We start from the raw sequence: 12,015 nt of genomic DNA on the forward strand, positions 1-12,015 counted from the left end.
TAATTTGGTATATTTTTACCAACGCGAGTAGCCTACGATTAAAATCACTTGAACTGGCCTTCAATTGAAACAATTGAAACGGGAATCTAACGCGTTGCAGACAGGTGATAGAGCGTTAAAATACAATTTATAGTGTTTATCATTGTACAGGTTGTCCTTGTCTCCCAATGTTCTTCTACGAATAACTTTTCTGCGAATAAGTTTCTCGTACCTCGGATAAGCTCGGATCAGAGATTTACTTTGGTTTTCGAAAGAGTCGATCGCGTCAGATTACTCGCGCATCAAAATTACCGGTTGGCAATTCTGGTAAATTGCTGTCGGTTCAGGTCAGCTCGGAGAGGCACTTTATTCTTGTACGATATCGATTCATCGGTCGTCATATGGTGAATCACTGATTATATCTTTGTTATCAAAAACTGCAATCACGTCTGGATGGATGGATTCACACTTAAGCCTTAAAAGACTCGCTCTGCCACGATGTAAAATAGGAAACATCCCAGCACATCTGGGCTTTTATGAGAATTCTAACCAGTAGTAAAGAGCCTGGCAGTTTTTAGTTCAGGTTTACCTACCAAGGGACAATAATACATTTCAATGCTTTGGCAAAATTTGATCAAGTAAAAGATAGAAAGAAATACAAACGACAGACCTTATAGTTCACATTCATTCTATTTATCTAAAACAAATTTAATAAAACAAATGTTTCTATAATTCGTCCAATCGATATTGTTCCATCATTAAACCATTCTTAAATTAAACCCCACATTTCTGATTATTTGCATTGAACTGGAGTAATGGAGGGCAACTTAGTTCATATTTTTGAAGCTACGATAAAAAGAAAATATTTAAATTAGTTGGGCTTTCACATTAATACAGTTCTTTTTATAAAATACCTTAGTAGCACTGATGTATGCACACTCGTAATACATGTTAGTGTTGGTGGGATGAGCAAATCGCCCATCTGTACGACACTGGAATTCACATCGTTTCAACTCCAAATCAAAAACATCAGTTTCACGTGGACATTTAAACATCAGTGGGCCATTAGATGAGCAAAGAAAATATAACTGTGGGAACGGATCGTAGATGAACCATTTATCCTTGTTGCGGGAATTATTGCAATCCACTTGGAAGCAATCTGCAGTACGACGTTTCAGAAAGCACGATTCAGTCGTTTGATTGTATACATTGTTGGCTGCTACACAACTTTGTTCGAAACCTATCATGTTTGCATCACAATATATATAACGGCTGCAGTTCGAGGGATCTGAAAAAGCAACACATTCATAAGTCTGGTAACTATAAAATAACAACATCAAAAACCACTAACTCGGATAAAACCCAGGAGCGTTCATCGGGCACAAATCGCTTGTCTTTAGGCAAACTAAACTCGGATCAGACACATCGGAACAAATGCCTGCCCCAGTACAATAAGGTTTCAAGGGATCCACGTCCTGGCATCGATATTGTGTAATCGGAGTCTGGTCATAGCTACAAATTTTTACGGTATTGCAATCCTGACAATCCTCTCGACGTCCATTAACACACGCTGTTAGCGAGCGTCGCAAGGGTCCACGTTTCGATACTAATGTGCGAAGCGCATGTTGGTCCTGTAAATCAACAAAAACGGTAGGTGCGTTAATGTAGGAACAAGTCAGTAAATATACAATATACATTTACCTCAGCTTCCACCGTTGCAAACACTAAGAGTGCTAAAATGAACGAACGAAACATTACTAACATTTTCACTCAATACTTCAGTGCAACGCAGTGCGCATCATATTACGGATAGTCTGCCGTTTTATAGTCACCGCCAGCATTATGTTTCTCATATTCGGGCAACTTTATAGCTACTGAAAGATAAGATACCTGAACACGCACAACTGCAATATTTTATGAAGATTTTTAAAATCTCTTTCCAGTATTCTTTTTTATCTTTATCGCATCACCCGAAAAAGAACATACCGTACTACCGCATATGTGTGTACCGCATATTTACTTTTGGCCAAATGAGTGAAACGTGAAAATTGATTACGTTATACACCTTGAAGAGCGCACCTCTTGGAAAATAACAACAACCTGTTTCTGCATTTTTGTGGCATTACCACCTTGGCGATCTTGGCCTACTATGTTTGCCTTTCCTTGACCTTTACTTATTCGAAACTGAGGCGCAATTGAAAAGTTCAACCTTACAGTTCGGATAGAATTAAGTGTGAGTACATCGTACGGGAAACTAACACCCTGTCCACTTTAACACTCAACGACCTAGCTCAAATAAATATAGTCAAACTATTATCATTTATTAAGGACGATTACATTTCTCGATCTCTCCTAAAGTGTGTTTGTGGTCTTGGTTTGGTGGATTCGTCACAATTCGATTTGTAAATCGAGGACTCGTCACAATAATATCTCTACTTGTATGCTGCTAATCTATACTTATATCATTTTTAATCACTTTAAGTGTGTGGCTGCGGAGTAACATTTCACAAAGTTGCCCATCTTATCATCCGTCTTAGATGCGTTCGGATTGATCGGACCCTCCAATACGCAGCATATTGGAATGTTCTTCTTCATTGCGTAACGACTTGCTTACTAGACTTATTTTACCACATAGCCGGATAGGCAGTATTTGCTACGGGGGATTGGTCCGGATGGGATTTTGGACTGGTTCTGTTATGTCGGTATTCACATAACAGAACCAGTCCAAAATCTAGAAAAAAATCTTGCACCGCTAAAAATACATCAACGGCTCACCGAATACTGGGGTGTAGGGATTTCAAATTTATGAAGCTTATTCACCGCTGTGTGCGACACAACGTACTGCTCCCTTGAGTCCTATATCTATATTGTGCAAATTGTTCAAAATTTAACACCAGTAGTGTTGGAAATAAGGCGAAAGCCGTCATATTGGTATTATAAAATAATTATTCTTTAATCAACTAGCTTCTCTTTTCTTTCTCTATCAACTAGCTACAACAACGGTTTGTTTACAATGCCGAGCAAGATCACTTGTGGTTCAGTAAAATTTTGAGATCCTTTATTTATCATTTAACTTTATTTATTATTATTTATTATGAAAAATTTGCTTCGGGTATTTTTCAGTCGTACATTGGGCATTTTACGTTTGCTTCGATATTTATTCTGCTATTTCATTCTTTATTTTCTTCACAAAATTGGGGTAATTTGGGTTATATATGATTAGTGTATTCGCATTTCATCATTCTTTATTCTTGCATAACTGTAGCTGTGCGTCGAACTCCTTACCACTAGGACAGGATTCTTCGAATTTTTGTAACTGAAATATATGTATACAATATGGATAAAAAGAAATCAAACCATCATATCAACAAATTGTCTTACCGAACCGTTTGGTCCATCCAAACATGAATAATATCTATCCTTTACTCCTGAAATGGGAAATTTGCCTTTCTTTGTGCAACCAAATTCACAATTTTTCGTCGTTTCGTTGAACACCTCACTAACTCCACATTTAAATGTGAGTGGACCGCTTGTTCCACAGAAGAAATATAGCTGAGGATATGGTTTATATGTAAAAAATTTGTTCAAATTTGAAGCGGTGTTACAATTGATTTGGAAACAATCGGCCGGTGTTTTGAGATAAATCCATGATCCTGTTTCATATTCGAACATGTACGATGTGGAAGGGGCGGAGTATGATGTGGCTTGCAAACGGTCGTTACAATACACTGCTTCACTACAGTTGTGCGGGACTGAAATGAATTCGTGAAAATAATACATCAGGTTCCTATTTCTACACTCCATCGCAAAACAATACCTGGATAAAAATTGTCTTCTGCAGGGCACAAGTCACTTTTTAAATCGCAACCCAGTTCGCTTTGACATTTTCCGTCCTTACAGTAGGGAAGTAGAGGATCGATGGAACTACAATCGTACAATCCTACATTCTGTTTTTGGTAATTGCATAGCTAATACAATCAAGAAAAACCGTAATCAGGTAATTATAGCTCATAATGTTTCAAAGCTGTGATGCTCACCATAACGCTTGTGCAACTGCCACAAGTAACCCGGTGATTTTCCTCTACGTTATCACAGCTGTACACAACTGGATCTTGGGATACCTCTGGTATATTTATTACAGTTCTTTGCCTCCTAGCAATCGGCACACTAGCTAGCGATACGACCATCTAAACCAATTGAAGAGTATGGTTGTACTATGTACTATGGCCAAACACATCAAAACACCTAATCGTTACGCTTACCTGCTGCAAAATAACTCCTACACAAAACAACAACAACCACACAGAAACACCCATGATGCCGACTACCACAATGTCCTAATTCCTAGTTCGTCTGTTGGTGAACAAGTGATCCAAACTTTTTGGCAATCCCGTTTTATATTTTTCGTCGCAAGTAGCAAATACATTCAGATAAGCTATAAAAGTCATCAGATGACACATGCATATCTAGTGCTGATAATTTTTTGGCTAGTTAAGATAACGTTGTAGCCTTGAAAGTTCAACATCAAAGGCAAACATACTTTCTGATTTAAAATGTTAGCTGGAGATTCTCAACAAAGATACCTATCCATTTTGAATTCGTAATTCCGTATTCACTCGAACACTTGTAAACACTAATGAAATGATTATTTTTGTAAAATCAAGAAAAACATGTTTTCTATAGATGATTCAAGCTTTACAATTCTTTTTCGCTCTCATTAAAATATCAGCAATATTTGTTCATATTTTCATCTTCAGAAAAATAATGGATTACGTCAATGGCAGATGTTTTAATATAGTACTCTTCATAGAAAAGTACTGTTACTCGTGTATAAAATGCACACCTGTTATGAAGGCAAAATTTTGAAAATTGCATCATAAACATGTGGCAATTCGGTACCCATATACCCCACATGTCTATGAAGCTGTCATAAATTATAATAACATTAACATTAATTAAAACACGAAACAGGGAGCACTTCCCGTACTAATGACACGAAGGCGATGTACACGAGTAGCATCTACTTAAAATAAACAACACAAGTTCAAACTAAATAAACACCACAGCAAACATGATATGCGATAAGAAGAACAAACTACATTATCTTTATGATATGCATACCCGGAAAACCAACTCCATTGATCTTTTTCACAGGTAACAACGCTCATGTGAATAACGTCGCAGATTTTCTTACGACCTGAATAACTTAAAGACAATGCGCTGGACAATACTCAAACGACTTGGAGTTTGTTCAACATGCAGTGGTATCTTGCACTATTGCTCTTTGCAATTGCACTTCTGTGTGACGGCACGTTTAGTCAGTTAGGCAGTGGCAACACAACTGCCTTAAACACAAGGACTTTTGTGAAAAAAGATTGTGACGGAATAAAAACATACATATGCGATTCTTGCACATCCCGAAGACCATGTTTTGGTACTCAGGAAATTGAAGCCACCTTTACATGTGGTACAGGATTGTTCTGCATAGAAGGTACTGCAACTGATCGTTGCAGCCCGACACCATCGGAAGCTTGTATAACATCATCTGCGAGCTCATCCTTCACATGCACTGCTACAGGTGTTTTTCCAGGTATGTTTACTGATGCAAACCAAGTGAAAAAGATTTCATCAATACATTCGTTCTTTTGCAGATCCTAACAATTGCAACTACTACCATGTGTGTCTAGCGATTAGTGAATCTTCCTCCGTATACAGATGTCCGCCAGGATACGTCTTTGATGTAGTAACTTCCTCCTGCATTCGCCAACTGTCGGCAGCTAATTGCGTTACCGTTACCTGTCCTGTTGGAGCTCCTCGCTACGTTCTCTACGGCACAAGTCGAGTATATTACGCTGTATGTAACGGTGCCAGCCTACCTACCCAGGTATTACGGTGCCCGAACGGTGCACTATTCACGTTCTTTACATCTAGTACAATTTTCGGTGAATGTGTGTACACTTGCTCAGGACAGGGTAATTATGCTAACAGTAATAATCCTGGTTCATATTTCCAATGCTACATTTCAAACGGTCGCTTAGTGTACAACGAACTCGATTGCCCATCAGGCACCATTTTTAATCAAACCTTGCGATATTGTACAAGGCAGTAAAATTGATTCTTTTTCTGTTTTATTTCTGCCATCTTGTTGTTTATGCAATGTTACGGTGATTTTAAAGTTCAATAAATATGTTTCTTTTGAATAGTTGTGATTGAGATGATTCTGAATGTTATTTTTTCGTTTTTCCACTATTAAACCTCCCTATATTCGTGCTATATATAACCACTAAGAGTACAATAAAACAAACGTAAAATAATAATCTATAGATGTATAATCATGTCCCATTGGTTTGTTTGTAAATGCTAATGAAATTCATTAAAAATTATAATTTTACACATCTTGCTTCCATGATCTACTATATAGAACTTATTTTTGTAATGCCAACAAATGAATCTTAAAAGAACTTCGAAGTCATGCCTGCCTGCTGAATTAGCTCGTTCAATAAATCGTTTATCGCAGAACTTCAACACTCTTGAGGTAATTTAATTTTTAATTTTAATTTGATTTGTTTCCATTATGACGGCCAAAGGCCATATGATCAGAACTCTTGAGGTAATTAATTAATTAATAATTTTTTTTTACACACGACTGGATTCTATCATTCGTTTTTTAAATTTAAATTAAATTATTTAAATTAAAATGCATAACATCAAGTTTGATTCGCCAGAAATAAAACTGTGTGTTGATGTGTAGTACTTTTCCAAAAATGTTAACAATAGAACCAGTAGCGCCATTAATCTCCATTTTTAACAGTGTTAGTTTAAAATATGAAGCAGTCACGACTAAACCCAAGAAAAAGTTATTGCTAAGAAACGGTCAATAACTTGTTTACTGCTTGGGTTACGTGCGGTTCATTGGTTGTGTAAAGAGAAGCAGAGCTTAACAGAGATCATTTGCAACATTAAAAATAGTTTGATAAAAAATCGAAAAGATATTTTTTTTGTGAAAGAAACAAACTTCGAATTAAAATCAAATAACCTTAAACATTATACCATACGGCATTATGCCATTGATAGGACAAACAATCAAGAAAGGAGAGGCATCCCAAAGTTTGAATATTCTCATTAAACATTTTCTTTTTAATTAACATGCTAAAATAGCGCAAGAGACAAGGGGCAAGTGCCGTTAGAAAAAAAATCTTTTGCTCAATTTCGGCTAATACGACGGCTTAATGCATAATACGTATTACGGCGATGATGCCTTCATAATCAATAATTTGTCAATATGATGCGACACTCAGCTGGAGGTTGTTTAGACGTTCCACAAAATATATGTATGTATATGAACAACAAATTTTCCGAAAATTGTAAATTGAAATGATACCATGATACATTTATTGAATAATTCTGCGATTAAACATTGCCGTAACATTGCAATTCTCTTGATTCAACAACCATGAAAAGCTATAAATCTATGTAAATCCATTCGTAAAGATAAGCATTCAGGATCTTCGCAGAAAACAAGATTAGAAAATGTCAATTACCGTTACGGCTTTCTGGTTTCTATAAACTCAGTATGGACTGTGAACCTCAAGCTAGTGGTCAACAAAATGCTGTTTAGAACGGGTATCCTCTTCATCTCGTTGGCCTTTTCGCATGCCGTAGAGAATCTGGCGTTGAACGAAGAGTCACTTAACTCTACAGATGACTTAGGTTCAGCAATACCAGGTACATTGGTGAACATCTCAGATGTGCAACTACAACGTCAATCAACTATTACCGGCGTATGTGATGGTGTGAAACAGCTGGTATGTGATACATGTAACACTTTTCGCGTTTGTTTGGGAACTGTACTTGGCCAAGGTGTGACCGTCGCATGTCCTACTGATCAGCCGTATTGTAACTACGGAACAACCACCGACTATTGTTCCAATGTTCCAATTCCAAACGTCTGCACTGATGCTACGCAAAACACACCAGTCATATGTTCGGCCGTTGGAACCTTTCCAGGTATGTGGTCGATAGCGAACATGCTTCTATTTTGTTAGTTCATTAATTCGTGTTTACTCTGCTCATTCTTAACAGATGCTAGCAATTGTCGTATCTATCATGGATGCACCAATATCGGACAGAGTTCGTCCATTTACCGATGTCCTGCTGGGTATGTGTTTAATGCAGCATTGGAATTGTGTGCCTTGGAAAATCTATTTTCTCGCTGCATTAAAATGCAATGCACGGCCAACTTCATCGGACATGTAAGATATGGTCAATCGCAACGATTCTATGGTTTGTGTGACGGTACCGGACAAGCTCCAATCATATATAGATGTCCAAACAGAGCCAACTTTGCGTTTATCACCGGTTCCACGTTTGGCGAGTGTGGTTACCTCTGTCCCGGACAGGGAAACTATCCAAACAGTAATGATCCGGCAGCATATTTTCAGTGCTTCTGGGCAAACCGACAGCTTCGATATAATTTGATGCTCTGTCCTACTGGATTAACATTCGACAGCCGCCTGCGATACTGCACCTAATTGTGTTTGTAATCAATCAAATGGAATAGTCAAATCGAAATACATGTCAAACGGCTTCTGACTTATCTAAATTAAATAAAGTTTGTTATGCTCTATTCTTCGTTTCTTCTCAACGATTTGACGTATTACCAATTCATGTTATCATTTTTATTTACTTATTCAATAACTGTTTACCTCACATTTCGCTGGAATAACTAACAAATTATCACCATAATCCGTCTTGTGCTTTAAAAACAAAACTTTCGGATGTAATATATGCAAATAACAAATAGAGGATCTACAGAATTACAAAGGGATTTTTGATCCGAGTTTTAGAATGTGTTTGTTAACTTATTTAAGAAATTATTTAAAGAAGGTGTAAGTTTTTTTATTGAGATACAAAAATATATGTTATAGAACCAATACAACTAATACAAAGAGATAAACTGCCTTTGTATATAAATTTAGTTTAGTTAAAAACTTTAATAGTTCATAGTTTAATTAAAAACTATTCAAAAAATGGTTCAGTAAAAGCATGGTTTTCAGTTCGTCTTGGCAATATATTAAAGGAGCATTATAAACATTAACTTCAGCCTGTACGCAGTAAGGTTAAAAGTTTCCGGCACTCGGTGATTCATTATCACTTTCCTTCAATACAAATTTTATTATCTGTAGGCCACGTACCATGTTTGTGTTGCACGTGAGTTTCTATGCATTTGTATATTACTTTCGTTTGTTTTGCTAGTTTACTTACCTTCCACAGAAGCATCATAAACGATTCCAAGGTGAAAACCACCCTACTGTGCAGTTCTTTATCTTGCTAGACGAAATATCTGGTGCAGTATCAGGTCTGTGCTTCGAAGTTTAGTATCGGTAGAGGACGTTTTACGAGATTAGAAACCTTTGTTAAAACGTAATATTTAGCAAAGTTAACTACAAATATTATAAGCATTGTGAAGTATCGTTGGAATCGAAAAGGAATAGGCAATACAATTAAAATGTTTGAACGTCGGACAAAGCCACAGCTCAGCTATATCATATATTGCAGCTTGTGTTTGGTGAGATCGCATGTGAAAAAATAAAAGTATCGTGCTAACACTAGTGAACGTCTGTTGACCGTTTTAACCATATTCAGTTTCAGTTGGGCCACAGTTCTCCCGTACTAGTACTGGTTGCTAATGGGAGTGACATCACGATTAATTTTCCGGGCGAAAACAATAACAATCGTGTATTCAGCATCGTCTCCAGCTCCGGCAACAATAACCCGTCCATGTTGGACTGGATAGGCGGTAACGGAGCCAACAAAGCACCTACCATCATGCTGGGTAAATCGGACGCGTCGGCAATGTCTCCCCATCTGACTGACGACAACAGTGACGAAGATAATTCTATTTCACCTTCCAATCCAAACCCGAGATGGGGTCCGCAAGGAATGAACGAATACGATGAAAACGATGGTATACTTCCGCTAGAATCGACCGTAACCCCTAAAATTCTGGTGAACATCACCACCAGTTCCAGTGCGTACGTTGAAACTTCTGATAAGGTGATAGCAGCACCTGTTTGACAAACAGTGACAAGTTCTACCCTTGACCCAAATTCCATACGAAACCCAAACTTATTCGTAAATAGATGTCCGCACATTGCTGTGACTGCTGTTATGCACCTTTATTTCATTTTCTTATTTCTTCTTACATGTTGCTATTGTAATTTTTATTGGGGTTTTTCTTAGCACATATAATTAGGGAGGAAGAGTCTGATAAATATATTTGTTTGCTTCTTTTCAATGCATGTATATAATGTGTATATATGTATAAGAATAAGTATGTTCATAGTACATGGTTCCTTCGCTGATGTCGCTATTAGTAGTCCTCATTTATTTAAAAGCGTTTTATAATCTACACTTTTTTTTCTAACATAATCAACACCTCCTTTTGAATATCTTGACGACAAACGGGTATTATTATTTCTTCCACATTTTGCCACTGATTTCTAAACACTAGATGAAGTATATTTTGGATTCCTTTTGTTGCGTCAGTTTTGCTATTGCATTGAAATGCTGGTTTTGTTTTTTTTTTGTTCGCTCCTTGGGACATTAAATTTTTGTGAATAAACATCATACAAAGTTACTGGATTTGACATTCAAGTATAAATGCTGTATGTATGTAACACTAACATGTTCGCATGGATTTGTGCATGCTTTTCTTTGTGTGTTATAAATTATTGTCTCGTTTGCACTGCATACCATCCGAACGCTAGCTACGTTTTGTGTTAATGCTCGCTCATTTCGCTTCAATATTAATTGTCGTTATTGTATTGTTATGTGTTTATTGTCCCACGTAGGTATAGTACACTTTTGTTTACACTCATTGCACATCCAACATTGATTTACTTTCAGCCTTCAGTATTGACTTTGGTTTTTGTCATAATATTGTCGATTCCACTAAACAACGTTACTTACAAGATTAGTGGTTCAGAAAACAGTAATAGTTGGAAGCTACAACTATGCAAATGCCAACAAATCTGAAAAGCGAGTTTATGGCTCTGAGTTTTTACGATGTAGTTATCATCCCATTTATTTGTTCCTGCTCTTACCGCAAACCAAGCATTATTGTCCATTTGTTGATTGCCGACTAAGTTATCTAAAAATATGTTTTAGTAGAATGCTTTACCTCGTTCCTAGTTAAGTTTGCACTCGGTTACGAACACATGTTTGATGCAATTATTGTCGCTTTGATTTTGTTTTTGTAGAGAGCACTCTGCCGGGTTAAAGTTTGATTTTAATACAACAGTCACAACATTGTTTTCAATTTTCGTACACACAAAAGTTTTTTCAATTCTATCTTCTTTCAACAGGAAGCATTCCAGCAAGCAAAATTTAACAAAAATATATAGTTCAACTAAAACAAAGTATTGTGATTTATAAATATATGCTATTTATACGTTTGAATACTGTCAAGTGTGGCAAGATAAAAAAACTGACCTTGGTTGGTCAATTAAAATGTTATAATAATTTAAAGAGTAACTGATTCTACTAGACATCTAAGACAGCAATTTTCATTCTTCTCAAAAGAACTTAAAAGCAGTAAAAGTAAAAATAAACAGCGAACTGAATTTCTGAAATGTAAATGGGAATAAAAAATAGCAGTTCATAACTTAAACATTCTTTCTGTTAATTGTCCTTTCACTGTGTTTGCCTTGAATTCTGAGTAGCTCATAGATTGCTGTAGAATTGTCAGTAGTCGTTATTAGCTGTAGTCTAAATAACATAATCAACAAAGCCTTTCTGATGGTTAAAACACTTTGCTACCGTTTCCCGCTGTGTTGTTGATTATGCTATTTAAATCTTTTCGATACATGCTGCTAATGTACGATCTACCGAGCAGAGATCCACCTAATACTGTTCCAGATGATGAAACCATTTATGATGTTAATGTATAGTTTGTTTAATTGAACTTGATTTGAATGACATTTCGGCCTACACTTTTTTGTATTCTTTTCACCGCATCCCTCTCGGTTTGGAATT

General features: G+C 36.6%; 4 protein-coding genes and 1 pseudogene across 4 annotated transcripts; 3 read left to right on the forward strand and 2 right to left on the reverse strand.

Moving 5' to 3' along the window:
- Positions 1–753: 753 nt before the first annotated feature.
- LOC128718177 (uncharacterized) lies at positions 754–1,820 on the reverse strand (annotated as a pseudogene).
- Positions 1,821–3,217: 1,397 nt separating this feature from the next.
- On the reverse strand, positions 3,218–4,295 carry LOC128718178 (uncharacterized). Its single transcript, XM_053811849.1, has 5 exons — positions 4,242–4,295; positions 4,017–4,166; positions 3,797–3,947; positions 3,361–3,731; positions 3,218–3,295 (listed from the first exon to the last, which is right to left on the reverse strand). The coding sequence occupies exons 1-5, from the start codon at positions 4,293–4,295 to the stop codon at positions 3,218–3,220; spliced, it is 804 nt and encodes a 267-aa protein (XP_053667824.1).
- Positions 4,296–5,235: 940 nt separating this feature from the next.
- On the forward strand, positions 5,236–6,088 carry LOC128708258 (uncharacterized). The gene is made up of 2 exons (XM_053803219.1): positions 5,236–5,569; positions 5,631–6,088. Exons 1-2 carry the CDS (start codon positions 5,236–5,238, stop codon positions 6,086–6,088), a joined length of 792 nt encoding a protein of 263 aa, XP_053659194.1.
- Positions 6,089–7,586: 1,498 nt separating this feature from the next.
- Positions 7,587–8,510, forward strand: LOC128707608 (uncharacterized). Its single transcript, XM_053802566.1, has 2 exons — positions 7,587–7,986; positions 8,062–8,510. Exons 1-2 carry the CDS (start codon positions 7,587–7,589, stop codon positions 8,508–8,510), a joined length of 849 nt encoding a protein of 282 aa, XP_053658541.1.
- A 664-nt stretch (positions 8,511–9,174) lies between these two features.
- LOC128718179 (uncharacterized) lies at positions 9,175–10,056 on the forward strand. The gene is made up of 2 exons (XM_053811850.1): positions 9,175–9,189; positions 9,625–10,056. The coding sequence occupies exons 1-2, from the start codon at positions 9,175–9,177 to the stop codon at positions 10,054–10,056; spliced, it is 447 nt and encodes a 148-aa protein (XP_053667825.1).
- Positions 10,057–12,015: the final 1,959 nt, after the last annotated feature.

Source organism: Anopheles marshallii, chromosome 2 (assembly GCF_943734725.1).
Source record: "Anopheles marshallii chromosome 2, idAnoMarsDA_429_01, whole genome shotgun sequence".
NCBI classification, from domain to species: domain Eukaryota; kingdom Metazoa; phylum Arthropoda; class Insecta; order Diptera; family Culicidae; genus Anopheles; species Anopheles marshallii.